The sequence below is a fragment of the Xenopus laevis genome, chromosome 1L (genome assembly GCF_017654675.1).
Source record: "Xenopus laevis strain J_2021 chromosome 1L, Xenopus_laevis_v10.1, whole genome shotgun sequence".
In the NCBI taxonomy this organism is placed as follows: domain Eukaryota; kingdom Metazoa; phylum Chordata; class Amphibia; order Anura; family Pipidae; genus Xenopus; species Xenopus laevis.
This window is the reverse complement of record NC_054371.1, coordinates 63,948,271-63,963,746: the sequence shown is the minus strand read 5'-3', so window position 1 is coordinate 63,963,746 and position 15,476 is coordinate 63,948,271. Positions and strand designations below refer to the sequence as shown.

Genomic DNA, 15,476 nt, shown 5'->3' with positions numbered 1-15,476 from the left:
TGTGACAGATATATCTGGTCATTTTAACAGCCAGATATGCGTCAGGCCAGAGGAGCCACACTGAAAGCTAATATCAGCCCATGAACAACCAGCTTAGGACTCAGTGACAGTTTTGTATTCAAAGGTATTTTCTAAATTGTGTTTTCCAATTTGACAATAGAATCAAAAACTGATGGCTGATGGCTGAATGGCTGATAGGTGGAGTCCCACTCACAAATTACCACTAACCCTTTTATGATAAAAAGCCCTCACTGCTAACCACACATGAATACAAATAGCCCCAGATTTATTTCAATACCATACACTACACAATTGTGAGGATGTGACAGCTATCAGCAGTAAACCTTCACTGGAATATAGTTCCACAATTTTATTGTTCTCTCTTTTTTTCATAGAAGCAATCCATCTCTAAAAAGCAAACTGTAGTTTTTATAAACACCCTGTTATAATTATTGGTAAAGTAAAATTTGGTAAAAAGGGCTTTGTGCATTTGATACTGCAGTCAATGGGCTGTTTCCAATTTGAAGCATGTGCTGTTAATCAGACCTACAGCTGATTAGGGTTGCCACTGTCCGGTCTTGAAATGGACAGCTTGGTTTTTCCAGGGGCTGTCCAGTTCAGAACTCTCTGTCATGGTTTCAGTTTTATGAAGTCTTGACAAAAATCAGCCCAATCACATCCCTGTAATGTTATAGCTCCACCCACAACATAACAATTCTGCCCCAAACATCACTGCACTATATTGCCACAGTTCTGCCCCAAACATCTTTGGTCCATCCTCTTTGTCTGCATTTTGCCATTGGCAAAGATGGCAACACTAGTGCTTACATTTAACAGAAGCTACAAATAACTTTTTCCAGTTCTCTGTTGCAGAAAAATCCTTTGCCATCCAATCCCATCTTCATGAATTTGGTAGGTTTTTATGTTTTATATACAAAATTCTAACAATCCATAAAATCCATCTATGTATTAATCTGGCCCCTACTGTTGGGACCACTTGGGCAGGAGTTCAATAGACCCAGCATGTGACTTTATGCAATGGCAGTCAGGCTGCCAATGACTGAACATTTTTTGGCAGATGCTTTGTACTGGAGCACATGGGAGGAATGGCCCACTGGGATACCAGGAAATGGGCAAAGTTGTCAGTGGGCCTCTTGCCTCTAACCATTTGGCCTATTTCATGGTCATTCCCTATTTCTTTCGGGGAACAAAGAGGCTTAATAACAGAAAAATTGAGTATAGTATGTAGAGAAAAAGAGACTAGGAGAATAAAGAGGTTGAGTGAGGAGAGGAGGTATAATAGATTGGAAAGTGGACCCTCAGCCTAAGGTTTTCTGGTGGGCCCCTGGCATCCCAGTCCGACACTGGAGGTGAATGGCAGACCTGGAAAGCAACAACACTTGTTATCTGTGGAATCCACCCTGTCTCACTGTCTTTAGGGTTATGGCAGACAGTGAGATTTATCGTGAGGCAACTTCAGGAAAACAAAGCGCCACATATGTTTTCCCACTGGTGATTTACTTGCCAGTGGGAAAGCATTTTCAGGAGATTTGTTGTCCGCATAAATGAAGGTGTTTTTTTACTTTTGAATTTTAAATGGATGTGTTAACCAAGATTCTAACTTTCCTTCTAATTATAGTAGAAGCATTTACAGTCGTGTTAAATATAGTAACAAACATAAGATCTTTTTAATAACTGGATGCCATTTAGATGTTTATCAGCCCCTTTATAAATGCCACAGGGTTGTGCTCAGTTAACATACAGATTATTCAGTCAGACTGACCTTTCCTTGCACACACAAAACAATAACCTTTCCTGTGGCAGATAAAACAGAAAGCCAAGTAAGTGTATACATACAATACATTCCTGTACCCATAAAGCAGAGAAGGAACTTGCTTTTGCTTCTAAGAATATTAAGTTAAATGTCTATTTATGTAGGCAACACACATTCCACCTGATGTCACTTTATTCTACTGTATCCAGGGTAAGAATAACGCAATGTACAACTGTAAAATTATCAGTGGAATTCACTGGATGAAGCAATGTTACTCACTGCACCAAATGTTTATAGTTTCCAGGCAGACTCAGTGTTGCCAACCACCCAGATTTCCTCTAAAGCCTCACTATTTAACCTAAAGTCTCCTGGAATGAGATCCATGCCTTACAACTTCTTGTACTTGGGTCCCATTAAGGATAATTTCATTGGCAAAGTTTATCTGTCATTGCCACTTACATGGAGGACTTTGGGTATAATGACCTGCAGTATTATAACCAGCAATGCAAAGATACTGTCACTCTTGAGATGCTTGATCTTACCATGAGGGCATGTTTATGCTTATGTAAAATACTGTCTTACAGTGTTAGAGCTATATACATTCAGGATAATAAATAAATAGTATTGCAAGATTACCCCTACTGAGTGTCCAGTTGCTGGAAACGTTAACCCATTAAACAGTTGTTTCTATAAAACAGGCTGAGAACCTAAATAACTGTCAGACCTTACATAAATCGTCAGTCATGTGGAATACGGATGTCTAATGTTTCCAGTGCAACATATTGAGCTCATTAATGCATGTGCAGCCCTAGAGAACAAAACCCCTTTAGAAACTCTGTTCATTTACACTTAATCAAGTCTTTCAAGTTAGTAAATGGCAACCCTGAATTTGCTATTATTGCCAGATTATTACAAAAGAGACATTTTTTAAATAAAAATGAAATAGCACCCAAGTAAAAGGCAGATTTGCAATAGCCAAACATAAGATCCGCTACTATATGACCAAAAAGCAGAATCAGGGTTGCCAAAAGTAGCAGGTCATACACACTTTACAACAGTTGCCTTTTTAAAAGTAAATAAATCAATGAATGAGTCAATAAGGCCCTGTCCTTGCACATCAATCTGTGTTTTAGTGGAGTAATCCTTAAAAATAATGACAACATTAGCCAAGTAAGCACTGCATTAGTCTGCATGCTGCATAATGTCCATTCACATATAAATAACAGTCTCCTCAAGGTTAGCACCCGGCAGGCTAATTGCCCTTCATTCCTTGTTTAAACAGGTCTCCCCCTGAGTACAGGCTAAAAGAATAAGCCCACTGTAGTGTGTAGATTACTCCCAAAAAAAAACACTGCACCTGTGCGTGCCACTGTAACAAGCAAAGGTGCCAACATCTCTCATTTCCAGGGATTGTCTTAATTGCTGAGTATGAAATGTTTCACTCTCAAAATATCCCGTTTGTAGAAATTGATATCTACACAGAGTGATATATTACTATGCCCAGAAAACAACTGTCACAGTTCAAAGTATATATCAGGCATGCCCAACCAGCACCCCTGCAGCTTTTATTTAAATACATTTCTCAGCAAGAAGCTACATTTCAGTCTCCAGCTGCTGGAGAGCTACAGAATGGACACCCCCACTTTAAGCTACAGCTATGCTTTATGGAAAGCATACTTATAACAGGCAGGTTGAACCTGCAGGCCCCAGGTGTTTCTGAATGGCAACTACCAGAATTAGTTGCTGGTTGCAAGTAGGGTTGCCACCTGGCCAGTATTTTACCGGCCTGGCCAGTAAAAATTATGCTTAAGCTCAATGTTATTAAAAGGGAAAAAAAGATAAATAGGAAGGCTGGTATTTTTCTCCAGAAAAGGTGGCAACCCTAGTTACAAGGCATTTGGACCAACAACAACTGGAGGGGTTCCTGGCCTGGATTTACTCCAGTCATTTTGAAAACATAAAGTTGTAACAACCAATTTACAGGTAAAGTATTTCCACTTAGTACAAAAGTCAAATGGTCCCTAGGCCCAGGGTGGGTATGGAGCAATGCACAGATGGAGCACAAGGGTTTGCTAATGTTTCTGGTGCTTTTTCATTTATCACAAAGCAGTGAATGACAGGAGAGGCTATAGAGTGCCCCATGTGTATGCTGCAGCTGACATGTAAACATACCATGGAGCAGGTGTCACATGACAGGTGTATGACGATGGAAGGAGCCATGAACTCACCTGGATGTGGCATGGTGATGGTTTCATTGGCATTACTGGAGCCCACGTTATAAATGAGCACAGCAGAAGCGTTCTGTAAGGCGGCATGCTTTATTTTATCCCTGTATGTGCAGTTCCCCTTGGGAATAAGTGCGACCCATCGGCTGCCATTAGCCGGCACTGAGAACTTGGTGGCCGGGTCACAGGCCAGTCTGTCCTGCTGGGAAGAGGGAAGCACCGCCAAGCCCCAGGCATCCTGTTTGAGAGACTGCTCCCCGTACCTCCCGCACTCACTCTTCTCCGTCCTCCACTGGTGGCTCAGCGGCTCCGTGTAGGTGATGTTGACGAACGCTGTGTACCACTCCTCCTTCTCGGCCACCGTGAAGTCCAGGCACAGCAGATGTACGAAGCAGAAGGACAGCAGCCAGGTGGAGAGAGCGAGGCTGCGGCATGTTTGGATGAGAGACATTGCCATCTTTCTTTTCCCTACTCGCTCTCCAGCTTCTCTGCTGCTGCTACTGCTGCATATGTCACAGCCGGAGACTTGCCTTTCATTGGCTGCAGCGCGATTTGCTCTCTCCCCCACCACCTCCTCAGTCACTCTCTCTCTCCAGATAATTTCTTTTTTTTTATTATTAGAAAGGGGGATGCAGGCCAGCGCACTCAAGAGGGCTTCCCCTCTATTTACACAGCACTGCAGCTTTTATTTAGCCCCTGCTTTACTACATGTGCCTCCCACACTTAATGATACACAGGAGGACTTTGTGGTAGCAGGGGTTTAGCTGATATCCAGCAGAGACTGACTGACAGCTTTATTGCATGGGCAGGGTTACAATCCTGGGCTGCACAATCCTGGCTTCTGAGGGGTTAAACGTTTAGAGGGATTAGTAGACGTAGTAAAGCGGGTGGAGCTGGAGCTAGTGGGGAATTTGAATTACTCAGTGACAGGAAATGCATCCATTTTGTGGAGAAAATAGAGGAGAGAGAGTTTCTTCCTCTGGCGATATTATAGGAGCTTCAGGCTCTGATTTCAGCACAGGCAGAGGGTTGAGCAGCAGCCGGTAGCCCATTAACATTCCACCTTCAGAAGGTGCGACTGGCACAAGAACGTCCCATCCCCCTCAATGGCTGCTCTCTGGCCAGCATCCCATGGAGCAGGAGATGCAGCACAAGTGCTTCCCCAGCAAGTGCAGCACAGAGGAGGGGTCAGAGAGGTGGTGCAGGCAAGTGGGAGACAGCCAGCAGAATAGAGGAGTTCAGCATGGAGGGAGATGAAGAAGGAGACAGATGATCAGCTCAGCAGCAAGTTGGTCTGGTGACATGGGATGAAGTCAGGGAGTGAGTATGGCGGCACCTCCTGTGGGTATATTCTGTTCTGTGTTTATGCCCCACAGCTATTCATGGAGCACAGGACAGAGAGATATCACACAGGACCAGGACAATGGGTTCTACAAGTGGGACATTGGGAGCAGACCATCAGGATACAGCAAACTTTGGCAGGAGTATCAGGATTACTATCATCTGCAGCCAGTGTTGGACTGGGGCACCAGGGGCCCACTCTCTGTACCATTTTTCCTCTCCTCGCTCAACCTCTATTCTCCCATTCCCTTTTTTTTTTTTTACATACTATAATCTATTATTCAATTTATTTAGCCTATTTGTTCTCATAGAAATAGGGAATAGCCATGAAATAGGCAAAATGGTTAGAAGCATGAGGACCCACTGACAACTGGGCCCACCGTGAGCTTTCCTGGTATCCCGGTGGTCGTCTGACACTGTCTGCAGCATTTGTGGCATCTCAGGTGGCGGGTGAGTCTATTACAGAGGGCACCATTGTGGGTGGGGTAGTGGATCACCGGGACAAGATTTGAGGGGTTTCATGGTAGTTTTGAAAAAACTGTTCGCTAGATGGTAAGCAGGGCATCACAATAACAGCCTATGCCAGCAGCAGTATGGGAACTCCAGTAGCAGAAGCAGTCTGCTCCAAGTATGGAGTGACCAGCATTAGCATGGTCTCTGGGGTGGGAGCTTTGGTGGCTGACTCAGGGACAGGGTTAGTGGTAACGCAAGGGCTGGAAGCAGCCAGTGGGGCAATAGAAAGTCAAGGACAAAGCTCAGTGGCTAGTAGGGCAGTTACAGAGGGGACAAGCAAGCAGGTTAAGGAGGAGGGTAAAGAGAATGAAGAGGCATCTAAAATCCTCTTGATGTCTCATGCAGTATAAGGGAGTACTTATATCTGCTTCAAAGGGCCTCTGGGCACATTTGAAGCAGAAAGTGGAAGAACATTAATATCTTTACTCTTCTTCCCCTTGAGCATTTTAAAGTAGAATAGGAGAAGGGTAAAGAGCACCATAAGGAAGAAAATGAGGACAGAAGGAGATACAGGCTGCTTCCTAGGACATTTGGAAACTGGCTTCAAGCCTTTTCTGTAAAGACTAGGGTGACTGTGGAGAAACACTGGTAGATCTACTCTGTTGTTTAGACTTTCTATCAGGAGCATATAGGGTGTATGAAGGGACTTGTAATGGAGGGACTTGGAGACAAAAATCGGCAAGCTCTCCATGGTCCACTTGTAGTTAAAACGATAAACTTTATTTCAGCAAGGTAAAACCAGCAAACATACTGAAGAGTTTCGTATCCACAATACGTAGTCGTAGGCATAGTACTCAGATGTGACAAACAGCTTTACATATATTTCAATGTGCAATTTCGCCTAAAAACCTTAAGTCCATTCATTTCAATACAAGATAAAAATCTTCTGTTTAAACATAAGCATAGTGCAACATTTTGTTTTTATCTCTCATTTCGATACATATTGTGTCAAAATACGAGAGAGACCGTAACATAATATAAGTATAACTAGTAACTATTTACTTGTACTTATTTGTTCTTTATAAACCTCATGATCTTTACTAGTCATTTCATATTGTTACAAATTAATTTGTTTTTAAAGTATGATACAGTGTTAAGAATTTTACATTTAATAACCATCTTGTAAATAACCATAGCCTCAATATATGAATATGTACAGTATGAAATTACGAAAATTCTATGCTCTCTCATAAATGCATTAAATATGCCGCAGTTCCATCGTTCTCTGTTATTAATATATTGGTGTACATATTTTAAAAAGAGGAAAATTGGGACAATGTTGAACGAGAATTCCGTAGAGAAACAGACTGAACCACAGAGAAACATGTTATTATTAGGAATATTAATGTATAATGGATCTAAACACAACCAGAAAAGTCAAATCTCAAATTAAAACCTGCTGGCTGACATGTACCCAAAGTGAAGATCCAAAACACCACCATATGAAGAAACTTAGCTGTCAGATCTCCAGCTCTACTTGATGGTTTAATTCTTTCAACTCCTTGAATTTTTAGTTGTGAAATGTTACCCCCATTGCACTCCGTAAAGTGTTGAGAGACCACAGAGGTTTTACTACATGTGATAATTTGATTCAAATGTGTGGAGGGACTTCTTGGTTTAGAATATGATGAGCGGTTTATGTCAGTCAGTCTCTCAATGTGATCACAAGGATATCCGTTTATGGATGCTTATATTTAAAGTGCATAGAGCGCAGACATTGTCAGGTGTGGGGACCATGCTGTTTCCGGTATGGAATCAACAATAAGGGTTTTGCTAGCAGTTTAATGACAGCCAGTGTAAGTTGAGGGAAACACAAGTACTTGGGATTTGGAGGAAATAACCACCCTTTTACCCTGTGCTTCAAGAAGCAGAGACAAGGGGGAAGTAGACAGGGCGATGAGGTCCTGGTTAGATAGATGCCCTAAAAGGTCCATAAACCTCAAGAAAGTTTTTGGGTTTGGTTTTTATATTCGATTTCAAGGAAGGGGGGATTAGTTTGAATTCAAGAATATACAATCAGTTTGTTTACCCTGAGATGGTATGGGAAAAGCTTCACAATGAAGTAAAGGTATGTAGGATGTTGAGCCATTTTTCACATTCTTTCATTTCTAATCTTAGGTTGTCTGCCTTGAGGGTGGTGCCCAGAACGGTGGCAATATTTCAAATAATACATCAAATATAGGTAAAGACTTCCCTTGTTGTTCTCAATGTATTCAGTTAATCAAACAAAGCAAGGTACCGCCACACCTCCATGACGACATATCACTCTGGAGAACCATTTCAGTCAAATTGTGATCCTTTATTAGATAAGTTGCACTACATGTTTCGGATCCAGAGATCCTGTTCCTAGGTGCAATGTTCTCAAGTCAGTTAAATGTTAAAGTTATTTACATGAATTCACTTCTACTCATGTAAGAGTAGAAGTGCTCTAGCAGGATAAATGTTACAATGGAAACATTTTGTCTCACAAGAGACCTTTAGGGTAAGGGCACACCTGGCGATTCGGGGAGATTTAGTCAATTGGCGACTAATCGCCTCTTCTTTGGGGCGACTAATCTCCCTGAACAGCTTCCCCCTGTCTTGTGCCGGCTATAATGAAAAGTCGCCTGTGGCATGGCACATGCGGTGCTTCATTTTACGAAGTTGCCTCACCAGGAAACTCCCTGCAACTCACTCCCAGCAGGAGGCTATATACAGATGATACACTTATCTGGCTTATGAGACTATTTAGGGTAGGAGCACATGGGAGATTAGTTGCACCCAATTTTTAAAAAGTCGCCGTGTCAAGGCGATCATCAAGGCGATCTTCTTTGTGCAGGAAAGATTTTGCGCGACTTTTGATTAATTTACAGATTAATTTACAGATTGCTTACTATAAGTGAATCACATGCTTCCTAATGTTACCAAACAGGACCATCCTATACCCAACAGGGATGGTTTCTGGAGGACTGGAACATGAGACAGCCTACTTGTTTGGTATCATTCTGATGGGTCACCTACAGTATGGGCCACAGCAAGCCCCACGGCAAGTATTGCCTGGAACCAGCACTAGTTTACAAGGGGCCATAAATTATACAGTCCTAGACAATCCTGCCTAATATGTAAGTTAATGAAGGAGAATGTCCCAGTAGAAAATGGGGAGTGTTCCAGTGCTTTGAGTGAGGCTCCAAGTTATTGGATTGTATGCCCAGGTTCGAAACCTTGTCCTGGGTCACAAGGGAACGCCAATTACAGTGTTTTTTAGTTTTTTTTTTTTTAGTTTCTTTACTGTTTACAGTTATATATTTATGTACTGTATGTAATATTTTTCTTGTATATTCATGCACTTTTTTGCCTTGGTAGTATGAAATATAAAATTGAATACATTTTGTCCTTGTTGCTGTAGTCTAAAAGAACCTTTGCCTGTATAAAAAGTGTGTGCCAGTGTATTTTGAGGGCCCTTGCACATGGAACGTTTTGTCGCCCATGATAAAACTGCACTAGAGCGTGCACCAAAATGTCCCTAGTTTCCTTCCCATTGGTAATAATGTAAATGGTCTATGGGGAAACATATGGGCATTTTTAAAGCACTGCGTATCTTGACAGCGCTATATAAATAAATGATGATGATGATTTTAGCTTTCAAGCTGCATTGCAAATACACTTTGGCACACTTGAGAAACCAAAAGCGATACACATATTTTTCAGTAGATTATTTGGTAGTGCAGATTTACAGTGGGTAACTAATCTACTAGTGTGCCATCACCCTAACTCTGTGTTTGTGTGTTGAAGGGAAAAGTTGTGCATTTGTATGATAATTAACCAGTTGACTGCTGGCAGGAAGAAAGTGCATTTGAATGTGATTCAACACTTCTGCTAAACTAACCCTAACTGTGGTGAAATTAAAGTACAGTGAAGTATTATCTGTTATAGAGGGCAGAGAAATTATAACCCTGGATTTCTGACAACTACTATGTTGATTCTGTGTAGATGGTGGCTGTGAGTTTTGTGGGTGTTGGTCTGTTTGTGTGCATTATTACATTAGTTCTTATTTATGCTTTTTGATGTTTTTGTTAATAAAGAATGTTACCAGCATGTAATCAATAAATACAAAAATATTTTTCCATTGGAATTTTAAAATTTCTGTAGTCTGTCATTTCTAGGCCAATAGATGGGGAAGATCAGGTATCTGTCCCTGCCTTTGTACATGCCTAGTTCTTTCTGACCTCTGGTAGCCTTTGCACTTACACTGTAAATAATCAGAGGAACTGCAGCTGCCATGAAAATATTTCACCTGTTGCCTTACAGGCGTTCAATTTCATTTTGTGAGCAAGTTTCAATATTGTTCCTGTTTTCCATCACAATGAAGGGTTCATATAACATATTTTATTAAGGGTAAGTGGTGTTCTTTGCTGTGTCCTTCTCTTTTTCACAGACATCCCAACGAGGGGGTGTGCGAGGATTCGTGTCGGCGTTCTGTCCGGCGCAGGCGCGTGACACGGGACGCCAGCGACGGACGCGGGCACGAAGGCGCCGGTCGCTGGCGCAAGGACGCAGGCGGAAACGCCTAAGACGGACGTGCTGGCGTCAGTACTGCGACGCCAGCGGAATGACGCCAGTTTGGCGCCAAAGTAAAAATATTTAAACCTGATTCAGACCGAGATGCATTGCCTGGTTATAGGTTGTTTCAACTGAAATCCTAGCGTTCTACACTTCTTGAATTCCTGTTATCGACCTTTGCTTGTACCTGGACTGTGATTCTTGCTGCCTGTCTCGACCTATCTGCCTGCCTCATCGTTTACGGATCTCGCTGCCTGCCTTCTGACCTCGGACCTCCTGACCACGACTCTGCTTAATCCCTTGTACTTCGCTAATCGTCTCAGTGGCTACTCTCCACAACCCTGCTCCCTGTTCCACTCCAGGTGGGTAGTGGTTGTGTGAGGCGCTTGTGGGTTCATTATCTACTGCTCCAGCTCCTTCTACGACTGGATTATACTGGAAAGCCTGACAGTATAACCAGGCCCAAAAGATGGATCCAGCATTTGCTGTCTTAACTCAATAGCTGTCTTCATTAACGCAAGCTGTTCGGGAGCTGCAAAGTGGCTATTCGCAGCTGCAGGAGCATATTAGAACCCATCCGCCAGTTGTACTCCCCTCCACAGCCGCTGCAACTCCTCTTGCTCCAACGGAAGTCCAGGTGATTACTTCAGAAATCTCTGAACCTAAAGTGGCCTTTCCAGAGAAATTCGCTGGTGATCGAAAGATGTTCCGGAACTTCAGGAGCAACTGTAAGCTGCTGTTTTCGCTCAAACCCCACACATATCCCACTGAGCAAACCCGGGTTGGGGTTATTATTTCCTTTCTTACGGGAGAACCACAGACCTGGGCCTTCCGTCTCATGGATCGTCAAAGTCCTGTATTGGCCACAGTGGATTCCTTTTTTGATGCAATGGCGGTTATTTTTGATGATCCACACAGAGCCACCACTGCTGAGGCCGCCCTGCGTGCTCTGAAGCAAGGGGTCCGTCCAGCGGAGGATTACACGCTGGAATTCCGGCAATGGGCGGATGATACCGAATGGAACCCAGCAGCACTAAAGAACCAGTAATGCTTTGGACTTTCACCCGAGTTAAAAAATGAGTTAGCTCGTACTGGCATCCCTGATAGTTTGGAGGATCTCATCCTCATTTCTATCCAATTGGACCAGAGGCTCAGGGAACGCAGAGAGGAAGAAAAGGCTGAGAAAGCAGGCCTTCCACCTCAGACTTGGCTGTTACCATCCGCTCCCCCTCCTATCCGAATGCCTTCCACAGGTTCTCCAGCTGTTCCTCCATCCGTCTTGAATGCAGCTCCAGAGCCTATGCAGATTGGAGCCATTAGGTCTGCATTAACCCCAGAGGAGCGTATTAGACGTCGCAGACTTAACCTCTGCCTCTATTGTGGACAAGCAGGTCATCTGCTTCGGGGTTGTCCGACCCGCCCAACGGGTAAGAGGATTTTTGAAAAGGACTTTACTGGTTGTCATGTTCCTGTGCCTCTCCTGACAGTCTCTTTATCTTTGCAGTGGGGAGACAAGCGGGTCGAACTTCAAGCAATTCTTGACTCTGGGACAAGCGGGGTGAATCTTCTTCCTCTTGCAGAGTTTGCTTATAATAATTCCCACCATTCTTCCATCAGTCAGTCCCCTTTCTTCGCAAACTATGGTCTTTATCCAGTAACTTTTCCCTCTGCCATTGTTGCTGACATTTTAGTTCCCGCAGTCAAGGACCGGTTAACTTTCCTGTCTGATAATTTTCATAAACTCCAAGAAAACATGAAGAAGGCTCAACAAAATTTTAAGATTTATTCTGATCGAAGAGGGAGAGGTGACCCAGAGTTCAAGGTGGGTGACTGTGTATGGCTGTCAACTATTAACCTCAAGCTTTCTTGTCCCAGTAGGAAGTTGGGTCAACGTTTCCTGGATCCTTTTCCTATTATCCGTCAGATTAACCCTGTGGCTTTTCAGCTTAAACTTCCAGCATCCTGGCACATTCATCCAGTGTTTCATGCTGCACTTTTGAAACCGGCCTCAACGTTTCGATTTCCTGGGCGTACGGCTCCTCCTCCGCTTCCTGTTGTGGTTGATGGTCAAGAAGAATTTGGGGTTGAGGAGATCCTGGATTCCAGGTTAAGAGGCAAGCGGCTCCAGTACCTGGTGAGATGGAAGGGCTATGGTCCGGAAGAGAATTCTTGGGAACCAGTTTCTAACATCCACGCTCCGGAGTTGCTGGAAAAATTCCATGGAACTTACCCTGGTAAGCCTTCTGGTTGTCGCGTCCTGAGGCCGCTCCTTGATGGGGGGCAATGTGAGGAATCGCGTCAGCGTTCTGTCCGGCGCGGGCGCGCTAATGCGCGCCGGCGCGTGACGCGGAACGCCGCCGACGGTCGCTGGCGCAAGGACGCAGGCGGAAACGCCTAAGACGGACGTGCTGGCGTCAGTACTGCGACGCCAGCGGAATGACGCCAGTTTGGCGCCAAAGCAAAAATATTTAAACCTGATTCAGACCGAGATGCATTGCCTGGTTATAGGTTGTTTCAACTGAAATTCTAGCGTTCTACACTTCTTGAATTCCTGTTATCGACCTTTGCTTGTACCTGAACTGTGATTCTTGCTGCCTGTCTCGACTTATCTGCCTGCCTCATCGTTTATGGATCTGGCTGCCTGCCTTCTGACCTTAGACCTCCTGACCACGACTCTGCTTAATCCCTTGTACTTCGCTAATCGTCTCACTGGCTACTCTCCACAACCCTGCTCCCTGTTCCACTCCAGAGGGTAGCTTGATAAAGGGCTGGAATAGCCCGAAACGTCGCTCTGCTAATGGCATGAATAAATAACCTTTGATTCATATATCGGAGTGCTGCTGGAGTTATTGCTTTTCATTTGAATTTCTCCTCGGGCAGAGAGGAATACAGCTGTGCACCCGACGCTGCAAAAGGTGATTCTGTGTGAGTGTGGCACCTTACTGATTTGATTTGATCACAACCCTGCTCCCTGTTCCTCTCCAGGTGGGTAGTGGTTGTGTGAGGCGCTTGTGGGTTCATTATCTACTGCTCCAGCTCCTTCTACGACTGGGTTATACTGGTAAGCCTGACAGGGTGACAGAAACGCCTACTCTTACAAACAGAGGCACGATGGATAAATAGGATGGATAATGTGGAGCCTCGTGGAATGAATGAGGCTATGAGTTACAAATGTTTGTGTAATTGCTTTTCGGAACCTTTTTACAAAAAAATTCCTTTCCTTTCAGATATAACAAGGATTATACATGGACTAACACATAACACGTATACTGCATAGAACGTATTGACACTATACTGGTAGGATAATACTTTATTACCATTATTGGATACATTGATACAAATTGCTAATATGCTATGTTTTGTAACAATATATTGCTACTCTTTGGATGGTGTTTACTTGAAGTAGGCCACAAGATGGCAGTACTGATCTATTCCAGATGTTTGTATGCACCTGGCCAGACTATGGAGCTGGTGCAAAATTGTTGGTGAGGTGAAAGGGTAAATAGCTTGTTGCATAATTATATTTTATGCACCTGATGAAGGCCGTTGTAGCCGAAACATGTTGTGCAGGATTTTATGCAAAATAATGAAATGAAAACCTTTTAAAGCAATGAAGGTGTGCTCTCCGGCTATTCTCTTCTTTACTTGGAACTTTTGCATTCTGGCACGGGGTCTGCGGCTTGTTGAATACACAGACTTCTGAATACACAGACGACTATTATAAGGACAACTTCATATCTAATTTGATATCTACTTTAATTAAAAAATGGTTACTGTGTTTTATAAGAAACCTGACTGTATGCAGTGAAATTCTCCCTTCATTTACTGCCGTGGATAGGAATTGTCAGACAGTCCCTAACTGCCTTACTTACCAGCCATGCAGAACTCAAGCAGCTTTGTTTGTTTCCCTGTAGAGCAGTCGGTGAATGTGTAGAGATTTGTATTGGATTTTATTTTTGACTTCCCCTTTACTTCCCCTTTACTGTTTCCAGGGACAAAGATCATGGAGCCAGATTTAAACAGATAAACTGGAATTCTATTTGGAGGATTATTTTGCTGCAGCCACTGGTTCTGCAGAGTTGGAGAAAGTTTGTGTTAAACAATACAAAAACTATAAAATCCACATTAGATTACATGACAAAGGACCCAATGCAGTCTACCTATTCTGATTATTAATCAGTCTTCCCGTATCGGCTTCTGGCAGATATTATTTGACTTGTGCTATTTTGATAATAGTGGACTGCACTCCGTCATCTTGATGGGTCTGCATAGGCTTATACAGAGATCAAATAGTTGTCCTGCGGCCTAACAAATGCATCAACAAAATTTAAGATATGGATGTATGCCCAGTTTAATGCTCTAACAAAAGCAATTCATCGGAGACGGAATGGGTAGGTTTGACATTACTGAAATAGACACAAGATACCATAGCAGATATGCAAACTGTAATAAAGTTACAGCTTCCTTTTTAATAAAACACCTTTTTAAAAACTCCCCACATTTTCTTTCCATAAGAAAATTTAGAAAGGGGCCTTGTTGTCCCTTAGAATGCTGACCAGAGTGTCAAACAATTGAAAGCCCGATATTGCCCGTCCTACGGTGGGCATAGCTGGAAAAGATCAGTTGGTTTGGCAACCTTTTCAAACAAGCAGATCTTATAATATATGGCAAACTTAAGGGACCAGACTCTCATTACTTTTTGCTCCTCAGTCCCCTCCATGTCTTTCCTATTCCCATTTCTCCCCTTTAATTAATGAGACACAAGATAACAAAATTGCATTTATCCTCTTGCTAATTAATTCATATACAATGTCTGTACTATTGCATTGTATCCAGAAAACTAAATTGTGAACTAAAATTACACATTTCTAATGTTATTAATAAATACAAGCATTAACTGATGAGCTCAAATGCAGTGATCCAAGTGCAATTCCAAGCACAATCACCATGTCTTTCCTCACATTGCAGGGTTTTGCTTGCACAAACGGGAGCTGAATCTGGAGCAATTTAACAGTGCCTGGCATAATTGCACCCAATTTCAACCAAAATGAATGCAACTGTGCATGCATTTAGTTGCAATTTCA

At 43.0% G+C, this 15,476-nt stretch overlaps 1 protein-coding gene across 1 annotated transcript in view; it reads right to left on the bottom strand.

Moving 5' to 3' along the window:
• Nucleotides 1-5,697, bottom strand: part of rnf150.L (ring finger protein 150 L homeolog) — a 98,993-nt gene extending 93,296 nt beyond the window's left edge. Inside the window, exon 1 of the mRNA XM_018231629.2 lies at nucleotides 4,003-5,697. Within this exon, the coding sequence (XP_018087118.1) occupies nucleotides 4,003-4,456 (454 nt within the window). The 5' untranslated portion in view covers nucleotides 4,457-5,697. The remainder of the gene's footprint in view (nucleotides 1-4,002) is intronic.
• Between the last annotated feature and the right edge of the window lie 9,779 nt (nucleotides 5,698-15,476).